The sequence below is a fragment of the Pan paniscus genome, chromosome Y (genome assembly GCF_029289425.2).
Source record: "Pan paniscus chromosome Y, NHGRI_mPanPan1-v2.0_pri, whole genome shotgun sequence".
Taxonomy (NCBI): Eukaryota; Metazoa; Chordata; class Mammalia; order Primates; family Hominidae; genus Pan; species Pan paniscus.
The window spans coordinates 29,775,596-29,792,413 of NC_073273.2; the positions used below are offsets into that span (position 1 = coordinate 29,775,596).

Genomic DNA, 16,818 nt, shown 5'->3' on the forward strand with positions numbered 1-16,818 from the left:
ATTGATGATTGTGTCAAAATTTTTCAAGAACATACTTCCTCCTTGCAGATTAGTCTGTCAATTGTAAGAATTATGGACTGCAAAACTTCTGGAACTTGATGTATTTCATTTCTTTAGTTTGTATAATCAGGAAAATTAATTCATTTAGTTATTTCGGTCTAAATATTTTTATCATTCAATGATGTCTTAAAACTTTAAGCAATCCCGTCGGAAACTTTATGCTGTTGTTTATGTTTTATACACTTCACTTTCCTCTAAGTATGAGGTTTAAAGTGTTTCCATTCATATTATCAATTAAATACGATAGGCTGACAGTGGAGGCACATGCCTATGATCTTAGCACTTCGGGAGTCTGAGGAGGGTGGATCAGGATTTTAAGAACAGCCTGGCAAACAAGGTGAAACGCTGTCTGCACTAAAAATACAAAAATTGGCCCAGCTGTGCTGCACACATATCTAATACCAGTTACTCAGGATGCTGAGGCAGGAGAATAGCTTGGACCCAGAAGGCAGCGGTTGCCATAAGCCAAGACAGAGCCACTGCACCCCAGCTTCGGCGACAAAGCTACACTTCATCTCAAAAAAATGTGATACTATCCCAACCACTCTAGATTATTCCTATCTCTAAGAACATATTACTACACCATTATTTACAACATCCATTGGCAAAATATTCAAGAAAAAATTAACGTGGGTACCTCACAAGACAAAACACTTACTTTCCACTATTTAAACTACAAACATTTAAATTCATTATGGTATGCACCTGAGAAACTTAGCTGGTTCACTTCTGATTTACGTGAAAAAAAAAGTTTTCATTACCGTTATCCTCTTCAGTCACAGAATGCTTCACATAGAATGTTCTGGATGTCTTAAACTTTAGTATCAATACATCAATTATTTCTTTGACCTGTACTATTCCTCTAAAAAATAAACATTTTCTGGTGAGGCAGACAGTTTTGTAGTCTTTCTGAAGACTTCTCCAACATTTTAACCTTGTTAGTTTTTAAAGAGAAACAGCCTAATTAGAAAACTTGAGCAGCTTGCAAGGGCGACATAACACATCCCTAATTTTGCATCTGTGTTCAAAGAAACAAAGGAAAACGTACAACAAACTACACAATTTACTCTCCTATTGAATTTGCTTTAAGCATGTGCGGCTAACCAATAACACCAGGCATCTTGCAGTACATGTAAAATTTTATTGTGAAAATTTTAAGGTAGATATTACATCTAAACACTTTCCAAATAGCATCAACAAGCATGAAATTACTTCGAAAACAATTCCTTTTCCTTTGAATACCTCAAAAAATTCATGGAGGAAGTCAGTATCTACCTCTCTCCACAAAACCAACATGTTTCTGTCAGTAATATGCAGGTAACGATGCAGAAATAACATTTCAATTTTTGATTTGCAAACAAGGTTTGGTATGCAATAACTATTATTTTGAATGCTTGCTTTAATATCTGCTCGAGTCTCCTTTTTCAGATCGACTCTCCCCACCATCTACTATAGATGCCACATAACTTGAGCTACCATATGCTTCACGAGGATCAGGGAGCACCCTACCCAGAGAAGGCGGATTCCTTTGGTCTTTTCTGCAAACATGCTCACGATCACAATAATGAAAATCACCACAGCTCCTTGAGTAACTCTCCCAACTTCTGCCATATCTATCTCGTGTATTACTATATGCATGGCAGGTGCTTCCACCATAAGACATCCGAGGCCCTCGTGCAGGTGGTGCATCATGAGACGTCCCTGCAGGGTTGATAAAATAATATGTGGGACTACATTTAAACATTTTTACTGCTATCATTAAAGCATGAATTAGTTAAAGTACTATTTGGAAATATCTGCTTTCCTCCGCCTTTGTTGACAGGATATTAATCAAGTCTTCAATAGTCAGAAGGTTTTATTTAAGAGAAGTGTAAGAGTAGTATTTTGCAGCTTAACAAACTTAATTCTAAAGTAAATGCTCAGTCACATTTTCTTAACGTTAACTGAAGTTCTCACCTTCATATCATTCCCTAGGCTTTATACTGATAATGAGTACCAGATAAGCACTGTTTATTTTATTATTTGTGCACAATGATGAAAATGAATAAATATGTTTCTGGGATGATCAAAAAAAAAAAGAATACTCAATATTTAAACATGTTGCATATGTCCTTTACAATTTTCCTTAGAATTTCATTAAAATAACAATCCGGTCTATTAAATAAAATTCTGTAATTTACAAATCCATCCTGGACCCTTACCGTATCCCTGAAATGCATCTCTATAAGAACTTCCACGTAGATGTTCAGAATGATCTCTACCAAGGGCCTCACCGTAGCCATCGTGATAACTAAATTGAAAAAAAAAAAGTCTTTTCAATTTCCGAATGAACAATTTAAGAAATCCATTTGATAAATCCAGATAACATGACAGTACCTATATCCTCTAGAGGAATGTTCATCCCAACTAGAATGACCATAATCACGGTATGCATAGTCTCTAGGTGGTGGAGTATAATCCCTGGTTTCTCGGGAACTTGGACTATTTCTGCGTGCACAAGTTTAAGCAAGGAATGTTAAATTGTCAAATTGTAGTATCCAAAATAGAACTACATTACAACTTAAACACAGTTAAATTGCCAACCATCTAAATAAAATACCCACAGATCCCAAATGCCCAAAATGCCCAAATGCCCAAAAAGCACATGAAACAGATACTGATAATCAATGATGCAGGAAATGCATTTCAAATAAAAAAGGAGCTTCCACACTTCACACACACACACTGGAAGGGCAATAAATTTTCAAAAGCAGGAAATAACAAGTGTTTGAGAGGATGTAGATAAATTGGAGCCCTGACACAATGTTATTTGGAATGAACAATATAAGAAATCTATTTGATAAATCCAGAAAAAGTTACAGTATCTATATCCTCTAGAGGAATGTTCATCCTGCATAGAATGACCATAGTCTCAGTATGCCTAGCCTCTAGATGGTGGAGCATAATCCCTAGTTTCTCGGGAACTTAGATGATTTCTCTGTGCATAAGTTTAAGCAACAAATTTTAACTTTTCATCTTCTAGTATCGAACACATGACTAACTTACAACTTTAAATTAAAAGGCCAAACATCTAAATAGATATTTCTCCAAATAAAATAGGCAAATGGCCAAAAAGCACAAGGGACAGATACTCATATTCAGTGATTCAGAAAATGCATTTCTTTTTGTTTTATTATACTTTAAGTTCTAGGATACATGTGCATGATGAGTTAATGGGTGCAGAAAATGCATTTCAAATCCAAAATGAGATATCATATTTCACACACACAGATGAATGGCAATAAATTTTCAAAAGCAGGAAATAAAAAGTGTTTGAGAGGATGTAGATAAATTGGAGCCCTGATACAATGTTAGTTGGAATGAACAATTTAAGAAATCTATTTGACAAATCCAGAAAAGGTACAGTACCTATATGCTCTAGAATAACTTTCATGCCGACGAGAATGACCATAATCATGGTAAGCATGGCCTCTAGATGGTGGAGGATAATCCCTAGTTTCTCGGGAACTTCGATGATTTCTGTATGCATAAGTTTAAGCAACAAATTTAAATTTTCTACTTCTAGTATCTGATATATGACTAACTTACAACTTAAACAAAATTAAAAGGCCAAACATCTAAACAGATATTTCTCCAAATAAAATGGGCAAATGCCCAAAAAGCACATGGGACAGATACTCATATTCAGTGATTCAGAAAATGCATTTCTTTTTTTTTATTATACTTTAAGTTCTAGGGTACATGTGCATGATGGGTTAATAGGTGCAGAAAATGCATTTCAAATCCAAAATGAGATATCATATTTCACACACACAGATGAATGGCAATACATTTTCAAAAGCAGGAAATAACAAGTGTTTGAGAGGATGTAGGTAAATTGGAGCCCTGATACAATGTTAGTTGGAACAAACAATTTGAGAAATCTATTTGACAAATCCAGAAAAAGGTACAGTACCTATATCCTCTGGAATAAGTTTCATGCCGACGAGAATGACCACAGTCACGGTATGCATGGCCTCTAGATGGTGGAGCATAATCCCTAGTTTCTCGGGAACTTCGATGATTTCTGTATGCATAAGTTTAAGCAACAAATTTTAAATTTTCAACTTCTAGTATCCGATATATGACTAACTTACAACTTAAACAAAATTAAAAGGCCAAACATCTAAATAGATATTTCTCTAAATAAAATGGGCAAATGCCCAAGATGCACATGGGACAGATACTCATATTCAGTGATTCAGAAAATGCATTTTTTTTTATTATACTTTAAGTTCTAGGGTACATGTGCATGATGAATTAATGGGTGCAGAAAATGCATTTCAAATCCAGAATGGGATATCATATTTCACACACACACACTGGAAGGGCAATAAATTTTCCAAAGCAGGAAATAACAAGTGTTTGAGAGGATGTAGATAAATTGGAGCCCTGATAGAACGTTAGTTGGAATGAACAATTTAAGAAATCTATTTGACAAATCCAGAAAAAGGTACAGTACCTATATCCTCTAGAGGAATGTTCATCCCGATTAGAATGACCATTATCACAGTATGCATAGCCTCTAGATGGTGGAGCATAATCCCTCGTTTCTTGGCAACTTGGATGATTTCTGTGTGCATAAGTTTAAGCAACAAATTTTAAATTTTCAACTTCTAGTATCCAATACATGACTAACTTACAACTTAAACAAAATTAAAAGGCCAAACTTCTAAACAGTTTTTCCCCAAATAAAATCGGCAAATGCCCAAAAAGCACATGGGACAGATACTCATATTCAGTGATGCAGAAAATGCATTTCTTTTTGTTTTATTATACTTTAAGTTCTAGGACACAAGTGCATGATGAGTTAATGGGTGCAGAAAATGCATTTCAAATCCAAAATGGGATATCATATTTCAAACACACATTGGAATGGCAATAAACTTCAAACAGCAGGAAATAACAAGTGTTTGAGAGGATGTAGATCAATTGGAATGCTGATACAATGCTAGGTTGGAACGGAACATGATGCAGCTACTATGGAGAAATGTGGTGGTTCCTCAAGAAAACAAACATCATTATCATAGGACCATGCAATTCCACTCATATACACCCAGAACCGAATAGGCATACTCAAACAAATATTGGTGCGTAGAAATACTCGGGTGGAAACAACCCAGATAAAATAATGGGTTAATAGCTTGTGGAAGGAGTGAAGTGCTATGATGTAAATGAACCTTCAGGACATCATGCAAAAGGAGAGGAGACAAATACAAAAAGTCATGTAGTGTTTGAGCACATTAACATTAAATACCCACAACAGGTTAAGTTCAGAGGCAGAACACTGACTGGTGTTATCTAGCAGCTGAGGAAAAGGAGAAACTGGGAGGGACTGCTTAACTGGTAGTTGGAGTTTTAATTTGGAGTAATGAAAATGTTCTGGAAGTCGATGGAGGTAGTTGTTGCCTGGCACAGAACGTATTAAACACCACTTAACTGTTCACCTTATAATATTTAATTTTGTTATGTGAATTTCATCACCACAGAAAAAAAAATCAACTGTGTTTTTTAATTTTTCCTTTACCCATCGTTAGTTGCATAACCATCATATCTTGGTGACATGCGATCATTTCTCCAGGAAGATATTGTCCCTCTGCGTGGAGGAACTCCATAATTCTCTCTTCTTTGTGACATGGGACCTTTAACATTCAAATGATGGAACATTACGTAAAGAACACCAAATCTGAAACGCTATTTTCTCTTCTCTCAAACAACTTTTTTAAATTATTTCTTCTATGACTCCATTCTTTGTTTCCTAAATTACTAGACAGACATGACACTGTGAATATTTCTCATGGCTTTGGATAATCCCATGGCTTCCACAAGGCCAGTTCTTCTAATGAAGCTGAAGGCAAACATTAATGCTTAGGTAAAAGTTCATTTGTAATGGTTAATAACTACTTAGTTCTTATTTTCCTTTTCATGTAAATTACTGATGACTGTGAGTGACACAGGGAAAACACGTAAAACCATCAAACTCTTCACTGATTTTAAAGTTTACATACATTGTCCTTTCTCAGCCAAAGAAGGTAGATTTTCCAATATCATTCAGTCCATCTCACACACATAAATACAGCTACCTTTAAATGACTCTATGCTAAATGTTTACATAAAAGTTCTTTATCTCTAACTGGTTGGCTCTATCTTAAATGTTGACAAATTTAAATGTATTAGTGAAGATTTTCTAATGATGGTCAGGATTTGCTTTTACTGCAAAGAAAGCAATGCTATGCAAGGGGTCATTACAACATTGTTGCTATTTCAAAATAGAAAGTTTCTCCTTTAATATATTCTTCACTTGCTATTCCTTAGAGGTCAGTGTTTCACATATGATACCTTCACTGGCTAATTTTCCAATGGAAATGTGTTGGCTTGGGTATCCTGAAGCCAATAAATACCTCCTTTCACCGATACTCTACGTATGAAATGTAAAATTGAAAATGGCAGTTTTTAACTTCCTCCATATGTGGATGGAGGACTAAGAAAGAATTTTAATTTGCTCTGCTTAAACTTCCTTGCTAAGAACTTTTATTTATTGTCTTATTTTCTTCTGCTCAGTCTGCAGTCTTACAATTCTCAAAAGTATTACTTGCATTCAACCCTACTGCTCACCTCATGTTGCTTAGTTCTAAATTCTCTCCTCAAATAATTTCAAATCTTACACTAAGGACCTTGTGTTAATGTTTAAACATCCCGGTACAATCTCAATTACTGATTTACATACACCTATATTTCACAACTCTGCATTTCTGTGATATCCACTTAATTTAAGAATTTTGGACTCCTACGTGTCTACCTCTTGAGCCTTAAATTTATTTTTAAATCATATTTAAGCCCAATGACTCCTTGTCTGCTAAATGCTCTTGTAGTTCTTTTGAATCTTCATGCAAGCAGTGAGTATGCCTTGCACATACGCATTACTGAGGTCTCAGAAGCTGGATGGCCAGGCTTAGCGGCTCACACTGTGAGTGAGTGTGGAAGGCTGAGGCAGCTGGACCGCTTGAGCCCCGGGCTTTAACATCAGTTTTGACAATGTAGTCAGATCCTCTCTCTACAAAAACATAGGAAAAAAATGTAGCTAGGTGTGCTGCTGCATGCCTGTAGTTGCAGAAACTCGGGAGGCTGAAACAGCAGAATTGCTTGAGCCCAGGAATTTGAGGCTATAGTAAGCCATCATCTCACAAATTTGAGGCTATGGTAAGCCGTCATCTCACATAGTGCACTCTCACGTAGTAAGAGCAAGACTCCAACCCGGCAAAGTCACCGAACAAGCAATTTTTAGAATGGGACACCAGGGGACTTAGGAAATGGAAGAATTAATTACATCAAGAAGCCTACCATCAAAGAATACTGCTAGGAACTTTTAGAAAAATTAAGGGGAATTTTCTAGCCAACACAGGATTAAAAGGAATGTTGGCCTCACTCTAATCACTTCTTTGATCTGCAATGAGAAGCTCAAGTATTTCTTCAACATAAATCTGAAATGTACCTAGTGAGATAGAAACTATAATAAAAGCTATCAATCAGCAATTATGCTCACGTATGTGTCACTTCCCTTTTGTTCAATGAACTTAAAGGTAAGCATTCAGGTAAAACGGCTCATTTTCAGTCATACAAAAACTACGGTCTTTCTGTCAGGTAGCATTTACCTTGGCTTCCCATCCAACTACTGCTTCTTGCCACAGCAGAAGGAGCAGATTTTTTCGGAGGAGGCCCTCCACTTCTTGAAGATGGACCTCTTTTAACTGGAGTGAGTCCCCTAGAATAACTCATCTTGAGATCAGGAGTGTATCCACCATCTTCTGAATTTCAAACAAAATCTTTTTAGTTAACTAACATCACTGTTTCTTAAATGGCTAAGTTTTAGTTGTTTACAAATATTTTCTACATTTTATAACAAATTCACATTTTGTCTAAACTAATAAAATTAGCATTCCTACATGGTATTAGTACACTTCAAGCAATAAAAGTTCATTTAGAAAATCTAGAAAGAAACTCAAGTATCATAATATATCGGTATGAGGGAGAGATGTGGGAAAATGGGGCGTGAACAGGGCAGAAACCTATCACTAAAATATCTAAATATAATAGGCATAAAAATATTAAAAGAAAAATGATAACTGACTGTTTATATCCTTCTGTAATGAGGAAAAATTTTCAAAGCACATCATAAAGATAAACTAATTTCCATTCAAAGAAACTCAAATATTTCCAATACCAAGAAGTCACATATCAGGAAAATACATTGTCTCTAAAATTTGTTAACACAATATAGAATTCTTAAAATTCCCTTATGAGACACTAATTTTCAGATGAGACTATGCTGAATTTTAACAGTCTTTAAGAATTGCATATTCGGTAATATAAACATATTTTTTTACATCTACAAAAATGTAGATATATGCCAATTGCCAGGTGGTGTTACAGGTTAGAATTTATATATACATTCTCGTCCGTGGCAGAGTATAATTGAACCTCACCCTCAAGATCAGTGGAGACAAAATAGCCATGAAGCTATGCATCTTAAACTGGAGCAAACACTGCAATTTCAACTTGAAAACAATCTCCAATTAATTACACGTCTGGTTATTAAAACTCCAAGTTAATTGTTAGAGTTTTGAAGGTTGGTTAATAGATAATACAACTTAACCAACAGGTTTATTTATTTATTTATTCAGATGCACTCTTGCCCTATCACGCAGGTTGGAGTGCCATGGCATAACCTTGGCTCACTGCAGCTTTTGCCTCCCAGGTTCCCGTGATTCTCCTGCCTCAGCCTCCTGAGTAGCTGGGATTACAGGTGCACGCCACCACGCCCAGGCAAATTTTTTTGTATCTTTAGGAGAGACAGGGTTTCACCATGTTGGCCAGGCTGGTCTGGAAATCCTGACCCCGTGGTCCACCTGCCCTGTACTCCCCAGGTGCTGAGGTGACAGGCGTGAGCCACCTCGCCCAGCCCATCCAACAGTTTTTTTTTTCCTTTTTTTTTAAATATATGGTTTGTTTTTCTTTTGGATGTAAAGATGGACCCCTCATTTCTATTAAGTAAATCACTCATAAATATCATTTTCAGTGACTCAGCCTCCAGCAAAGAAAGATTCATACATATCTGTGAAGCCGTGGTTTTTAGAACTTTCCAGAGTCACACACTCTTTTCAGAAATTAAAGTTCTACATTTCTTCAATTGAAAATGCTTTATGGCAGGCCAATGTACAAACTCTCTGTATCAAAATTACAAAGCAATACATTTGCATAGATGTTTCCACATGTAGACACAAGAAAACAAATACTGCAAAATCAATCTTCAGTATTCAGTTACTTTTTCCTGTTGGAAAATTTTAAATATTACATCGTACTTTGATAATACAACTGACACGAAGTTCTGGGCCCTAAAGTAGAAAACTCTAAAGTATAATGAATATAAATGGGTTCTGCAGAAAACCGGTTGAGTACAGGCAATCAGCATTCACAAACACAACCCAGTTTCAAATGTGTGTTACTTCAGTGCAAACTTACTATAATTTTAAAACAAATGTTAGATATTAGTTCAATCATTCTTCTAATACGCCTTTAGTACTTAGAAATAAGTTTGCTTATTATCAATAAGCTAATTTTCTCTTCATACAGGAAATAAAAAAATTGAGAAATTTCGATATCGTCAAACTTATTTTCTTTCAGTCCTATGGTTCCATCTTTATATTTTAAAACATTACCCAGGTGTCCTTCATGTGAGGGAAGCCACCCTCTTGTTCCTCCACTGCTTCCTCTTGCAGATCTCAGACTTCCTGAAGGGCTTCTGGTTCTCGAAGAAGCTGGTGGTCTCCGCCTACCATCACTTTGAAAAGATGGTTTCTTGGCTTGTTCTACTTTTATTGCTTTTCCATCCAAAGACTAGAAGTATTAAGGGTACTATCAATAACACTGGCACATTTAACGTATGCACATTTTACAAACATTTTTACATCAACTGTAGTTCAATTCGAGGTATTCTCTCTCAAAAGGAAACTTTTTTTTCTCCTAAAATGAACACATCTTTCGCAATGCCAAATTTGAGACAGTTACTGAGCACATGCCTTCCATTAAGGGATCAAACACAAATTCTATTTTTCAAATTCCTTGAAAACTTCTCCATTATTAAAAAAAAAAAACTCAAACATAAAAAAAAAGATTGACCCATCACACATTCTATGGAAGAATGTGGCACATCTATTTTTTACAATATATAATCCACTTCATCTTTGTAGTCACATCACTGATTTGAAAGTTGCAATGTCCCAACGAAACTTGTGTCATTTAAAAAAAAATGAGCTTACTTTTTCAGAGTGATTAGTCACATTACTCATTATGAGTTGTTTCTTGTTGGATTTGCTAACACTTACATAAAATGTCCCCATATGATTTACAATTCTATATTGACTCTAAAAATGTTTCTGTAAATGTGATCCTTGTTTGATCTCATTAAGTTTTCTTGCCTTACTCATTTCTTACCTTGCCTTAGACGTGCCCCTAAAAAACGAATCTTAATATAGTACTTCAGGTAATTTCTCAGAAATGCTTAACTATCCTAATTAATTTCATAATAACATTTTTCACTGTAATCTTTTCTACAGGCCACAGCAATTTTTGAAAACAGTTCAGCTAATAATGCGATTTTAAAATTACATGGCTTTTGTTATTTGGAGGAAGGACTTAAATCCCTGAACAAGACCCCTTGCAGCCACATCGCCCGTTGTTCCTACCTTGAAACTTCTTTTGTTATTTCTGGGCTCAAAATATTTTCCCCAGATTTGCCCACGGCTGCTTCCTTCCCAGTGTTCTGAAGTCAGCCAAAATTCCTTAACTGTTAATTCCCTCTGAAAACTCGAAGAACCTCCTTTATTGGCCATCTTAACATTTATGTGCATACAACATTCATAGTTATTTTAACACAATAAAACATGTGAGATGAAGTAATTTAGAAATAACGTTGGCTGGGCACGGTGGCTCACACCTGTAATCCCAATACTTTGGGAGGCCGAGGCAGGTGGATCATGAGGTGAAGAGATACAGCTCATCCTGGCTAACAGGGTGAAACCCCATCCCTACTCAAAGTACAAAATTAGCTGGGCGTGGTGGCACGCCTCTGTAGCCCCTGGTACTGGGAGGCTGAGGCAGGAGAATCGCTTGAACCCGGGAGGCGAAGGTTGCAGTAAGCCAAGATGGCCCCACTGCAATCCAGCCTAGGGCACGCAGCGAGTCTCCATCTTAAAAAACAAACAAACGAACAAAAACTTTACACAAATTATCTGCCCTTTTGCTTGAAAACTAGAGGGAAAAAAGAAATTATCATAGATTCCTATACAGAAGTCAAAATTATCTCCATACCTACCACAAAGCCATGAACCAAAAGCAACTCTCGGTTTCTACCACAGCTTGAAATAGTAATTTATAAGGGTGAATAAAAATGTACTTTCTGCTATGTGACAGGAAGTGTGCTAGATGTAACAGAAAGAAAAGCAACTAGCAAGACTTAAATATGCACTATATACAATTTCACGATCAATAGATTAATACATAGTACAGCGAGTAGAAAATACCTACAATACGCAATGAGGAAGAAAATATGAAATCTAAGTGGTTTTTGAAGCATAAATTTTATTTATGAGCCATACACAGGGAAGGATAATTCTCAAGGAGTCTAAAAAAGCACTTTGGGAATAGCCTGAAGACTAACAGGACCTAAAAACAGATTGGGATAACGTTATTTATTTATTTTATTTATTTTTTGTTTTTTTGAGACGGATTCTTGCTCTGTTGCCAGGCTGGAGTGCATCGGCGTGGTCTCGGCTCACTGCAACCTCTGCCTCCTTGGGTTTAACCGATTCCCCTGCCTCAGCTTACTGACTAGCCGGAACTACAGGCACACACAACCAGATGCAGCTAATTTCTTTTTTTTTTTTTTTTTGTATTTTAGTAGCGACAGGGTTTCACCATGTTGGCCATTATGGTTTCTTTCTCCTGACCTTGTGATCTGCCCGCCTTGGCCACCCAAAGTGTTGGGATTACATGCATGAGCCACCATGCCCGGCATGATTGGGATAATGCTATAAAGCAAAAAACACTAAAGAGCACAGAATGGAATGCTCTTGACTACAATGTAAAGGAATTCAATAATTAATATAATTACATAGAAGTTTAAAGCTTAAGTAAACACACAATCTCTAGATTTAAGACTCAACAGGACAAGAGACCATTGGTTCAATCAAAACAAGTCCTCAAACACACTGGGGAAATGAGTAATTAGCTATTCATGTTACATAAATTACTCTGGTGACAGGAAAGAAATGTCCTTAGGAGAAAAAGCAAGCACGGAGCCAAGAATGCCAGTTACTTCTTCTGTTATCTGACTTCAATGTTCTCATATTATTTTCTATTTTCAACTACTTAACCTTTCCGTAAATGTAAGGGTCTTATTTAAATACACTTTTGCAAGAATATATTTTCATAAAATACATTCTTCAAGAAGGAAAGAGTCTTTCCTTCTTGTGCATCTGTTATTAATAGCATTTAATAAATATTGACTTATTACTTTCATTTACATGAGGGTTCCTTTTAAGTTTTAAAGCTCTTCAAAACCTTTTAAAATCTATTTGCACTCATATCGAAATACAAACATAGAAAAAGGTTACCAAATATTAATTTATAGAATGTTAATTCCAATACCCTTCCAACTACACTTGCACGTATATGGCACAAAAAAGAGGATGGCTTCATGTGTCATTCTACTATCTTCAAAAGTTTAGTAATATTAAAAAGACCTAGAAATATTGTTAATTGAAGAACAGAGTTAGAATATTAGTAATAAGGGACTCTTACCTTTCCATTCATATCTTTGGCAGCATTCTTAGCATCTGCAGGGTTCTCAAAAGTAATAAATGCAAAGCCTCTGGATTTGCTGGTTCGATCCTTTATCAAAAGAACTAAAATATATGAAAACATTTTACATTCATATAATGGACTCATCAAGGTACTCACCATCTAAAGGTTACATCAAACTAAAAAATAATTGCATTTCACATCACTATTATGGTTCTCAGTACTCAGTCACCCCTACAGTCAGTCTAGTTTATTCCAGTTTGTTTCGGAACTCCACAGCACATTTACTTTCCCTCATTTTCCTTTCTAAGTAGTAGGTTATCCTTTCCACAGAACCTTAACCTACTACTATGAGAATTTTCCAAATATCAAACGGATACTACAAAATAAGAGTTTAAAATGCATAAGGCATTTTAACGTAGGTATACAATGAACTTCGAAAAAATATATTTTTTCAAAACATATATATATAACATACATATTTTAAACATACATATTGAAATATACATGTGAAAATACACACACACACACACACACACACAGAGACACGGTTTTAAGAGTTACCTTCTGATATGGGACCATGTTTCCCAAATACTGCTTTAAGCATCTTCTCATTGGTTTCTCTATTGAGGCCACCAATGAAAAGCTTGCCAGGATGATCTGCTTCTACCATTGTGCTGTAAATGGTAAAAAATTATCTATATTTAGATATAAATAAGCTAAAAAGAGAAAATTTTATTACGTACTGTGCTGAAAACCCAAGTAAAATTCCCTTCCCGAGGCTGACATCTTTTTAGTATTTCTTACTTTATATATGTAAAATTTGTAACACTCAGAGCAGAGGGGCACTAACTTCATGGACAAATGCTGCATTTTAGTATGTACCTGACAAAATCTCACTTCTAAAAATTAGATAAGAAAAGCTATTGTAATTTTCCTCAGTTGCAATATGAAGAATGTCCCCATTTAAATAATTTTATTTGAAAAGAATCTATTTATGAGGTACAGTGTGATGTTTTGCATATTTTCTTTCTTGAGATGTATGTCTCCTGTTGCCAAAGTGAACTGCTCACTGCAGGCTCTTCCACCCAGCCTCAACTGATCTTCCTACATCTCAGCTTCCCAAGTAGCTAGTACTACAGGCGCTTTCTACCACAGCTGGGCAATTTTTTGTATTTTTAAAAATAGACAAGGGTTTCCCCATAGTGCCCAAGCTAGTCTCCAAATCTTCGGCTCAAGTGTTCTGCCAGCTTGGGACTACCAAAGTGATGGGATTTCAAGGGTGACTCACCACACTCAGCATGATATTTGGATAAGAGATTAAATCGAGCTACTTAAAATGTTCTAGGAGGAGAATATTTTAAATATTTTACCATCTTTTAGTGATTTGAAATATACAATAGGTCAAAGATCCCCAAACCCTAGCCTTCAACCCGTACCTATCTGTGGCCTGAATGTGATGCCGGAGGATGACATGTAATACCTGTCTGTGGAGAATGTAACGCCTGAGGATGACCTGAGGTGGTACACTTTTATCCGGAAACCATCCTCCCTACTCCCTCGCTGGCCCTCCCTGTCCCCGTGACAGCCTCACTGCCCCACCTGGCCTCTGTCACATTGCTCCTACCGGAAGACCCGCCCCACCACGTGCCCCTCGGAGCCCTGCCGCCAGCCCCCACTCCCAAACGTGTCCACCTCGCCGCCTTCTTCCCCTGCGCAACCCTTGTCTGAGGAAAAACTGACTTCTACTAAACCAGTCCCTGATGCGAAAATAGCAATGAAAGAGTCCATTACGTTACCCAGGCTGGTCTCAAACTCCTGACTTCAAGCCATCCTCCGACCTCCACTTCCCAAAATGCTAGGATTACAGGAGTAAGGCAGTGTGCCAGGTTAACAGAATAACTTAAGCGCATCTATTTTGTTCCAGTTTTCGGCTATCTAACTCCATTTATCTCGGTTACACCCACTTATTCGGTTTAAATTATTTACGGTGCCAAAGATACATGAAACATCTTTCAAATACTGTCATACAACGAAGGAGACAATCACAGGCTTTACAGAGGCAAACTGAAACTCAGATTATTTGTGGCCCCATATTTCTACATACACTAAAGTAACACAATTTATGTCAAAATTTGATAATTTCTTCCAAGCAAATCAGACACGCGACATGTGCTAACTAAAAGTGTGACTTTTTAATCGCAGTGGTTAAGTGTATTGCCTGTATTCTGAATTATGACCACATTCACAGAGAAAACCCGCTTTAATAAAAAGTGCACATGAAAACAAATGGCGGCTTAGCACCATCTCCCACAACTAGTCGGACATATTAGGCACTTAAAGGTAGAATCCTCAGCAAAAATCAATGAGTTTAACGAAAGTGAGTCTCTTAATAGCACTGAGGAGTTCTTTCCCCCACTGACTCCTCCCGTAATTCAACAACCACACATAGAAAACCCATCCCCTTTTGTAGACAAAATCCCAAACCTTTGCTTTCTATTCTTGCCGAGAGACCCAGCTGTCCAGAGAAACAGAAAATACCTGCGCTTTTTAGTAGGACAAAGAGCCTGAGGTTCGCCTGGCCCTCAGGCCGTACGGAACCGGCTTCGGAACACCACAGGGCCAACTGCGGGAAGGACAGCGGCAGCTACCCTGAGAGGGAAGGACGCCAGAAGCCGTGCCCGGAAATCCCGCCTACCTCCAGCGGCCAATCATTGCGAAGGCGGTGGGCGTCAGCCAGTTCCTGCGAAGGCTGTGGGCGTGTCCTGAGGCCCCTCCGCCCCAGCTGGCCTGCAGCTCCATCATCTCGCGGTAACTCTTCCGAGACCACGCTTGTGCCATGTGGCGGGCGGCGGTGGAATAAGGCACACGCGAACTGTGAGCCCTTTGCAATTGTGGGCATGGAAGACCTACACCCTAACTGGCATCCTGAGGGTGGCAAGACATTAATTAACCCACAGGGAACACATGAAACATCTCACTTCATTAGGCAGGCTAGGCTGATGGTACCGAATATTGCAGATCCAGAGGGGAGAGAGAGGGACAAGCGCTGCCCGCTGGGGCGAGGGCAGCGGCGGTGGCTTGGGGGGATTGGGGCAGGGCGGGTGCGTGGGACTCAAGTTGACTGGTACGTTGCTGAGGTGGAATTCCTCTGCACCAGAAGCTGAAACCCTGCAAGGATTCTGTCAGGTCTAGGCAAATACATACTCCGAGTTCCATGGTTCCTCCCTGAGGATGCTGTACTCACAGGGGCATTCCAAAGGACTTCTCATCCTGTGTCCTGGGCACACGGGAGGCCTACCGCCATGGTCGCCAATGCAGTGATCCGTGTGCACTGCTTTGCTGGTGCAGAGGCTCTCACAAATGCAGTGGTGGCCGTGGTGCCTGCTAGCGGGGCTCTGGAAGCCAGGGCCTTGGCATCCGACTCCAGGGCTGCTGTGCGCAGCTAACCCTGCTGGGTATCTGAGCCGCAGTGTGAGAGTGACAGGCTAAGGGCCCTGTGGGGCTCCCCAGGAACCCTGTTCCACATAGGTGTAGGATGTGGTTCTCAGCAGGGCAAGGCCCGCAGGCCTCTCCTGGAGTTGCCCCCAGAGTCGAGGGGTGCCGGGGGAGGGGGTGGGGGGTGGGAGGCACAGGCTTTGCTCTGTTGGAGCCTCAAGGAGGGCACCATGTTAAGGCTGGAGGCTGTGCAGGAGAGGATGGTCTGTGCACAGAGCAGGAAGACAACCCTGGGGGAAGAGGCATGCTAGTGGGGGATGACATCATTGCAGAGATGGAGGTGGTGGCCAAGGAGGAGGCCAATGTGGAGCCACAGCAGGAGGACCTGCAGGCACAGCCTGGCCCTGGCCCCAGTACGCCCCG

The 16,818-nt window shown here is 38.5% G+C and overlaps 1 protein-coding gene across 2 annotated transcripts; it reads right to left on the bottom strand.

Annotated features, from left to right (window-relative positions):
* Window positions 1–1,183: 1,183 nt before the first annotated feature.
* LOC129395776 (RNA-binding motif protein, Y chromosome, family 1 member F/J-like) lies at window positions 1,184–15,633 on the bottom strand. Of its 2 annotated transcripts, XM_055107224.2 has the most exons (12): window positions 15,499–15,633; window positions 13,522–13,634; window positions 12,958–13,061; window positions 9,816–9,993; window positions 7,752–7,904; window positions 5,627–5,741; window positions 4,562–4,672; window positions 4,016–4,126; window positions 3,469–3,579; window positions 2,437–2,547; window positions 2,262–2,350; window positions 1,184–1,761 (listed from the first exon to the last, which is right to left on the bottom strand). In XM_055107224.2, the coding sequence occupies exons 2-12, from the start codon at window positions 13,628–13,630 to the stop codon at window positions 1,460–1,462; spliced, it is 1,494 nt and encodes a 497-aa protein (XP_054963199.1). In that variant the 5' UTR covers window positions 13,631–13,634; window positions 15,499–15,633; the 3' UTR covers window positions 1,184–1,459. The 2 variants fall into 2 exon arrangements, with proteins under 2 accessions (XP_054963199.1, XP_063458079.1); XM_063602009.1 differs by lacking the exon at window positions 15,499–15,633 and having other exon boundaries at window positions 1,749–1,763; window positions 2,269–2,350; window positions 13,522–13,630.
* Between the last annotated feature and the right edge of the window lie 1,185 nt (window positions 15,634–16,818).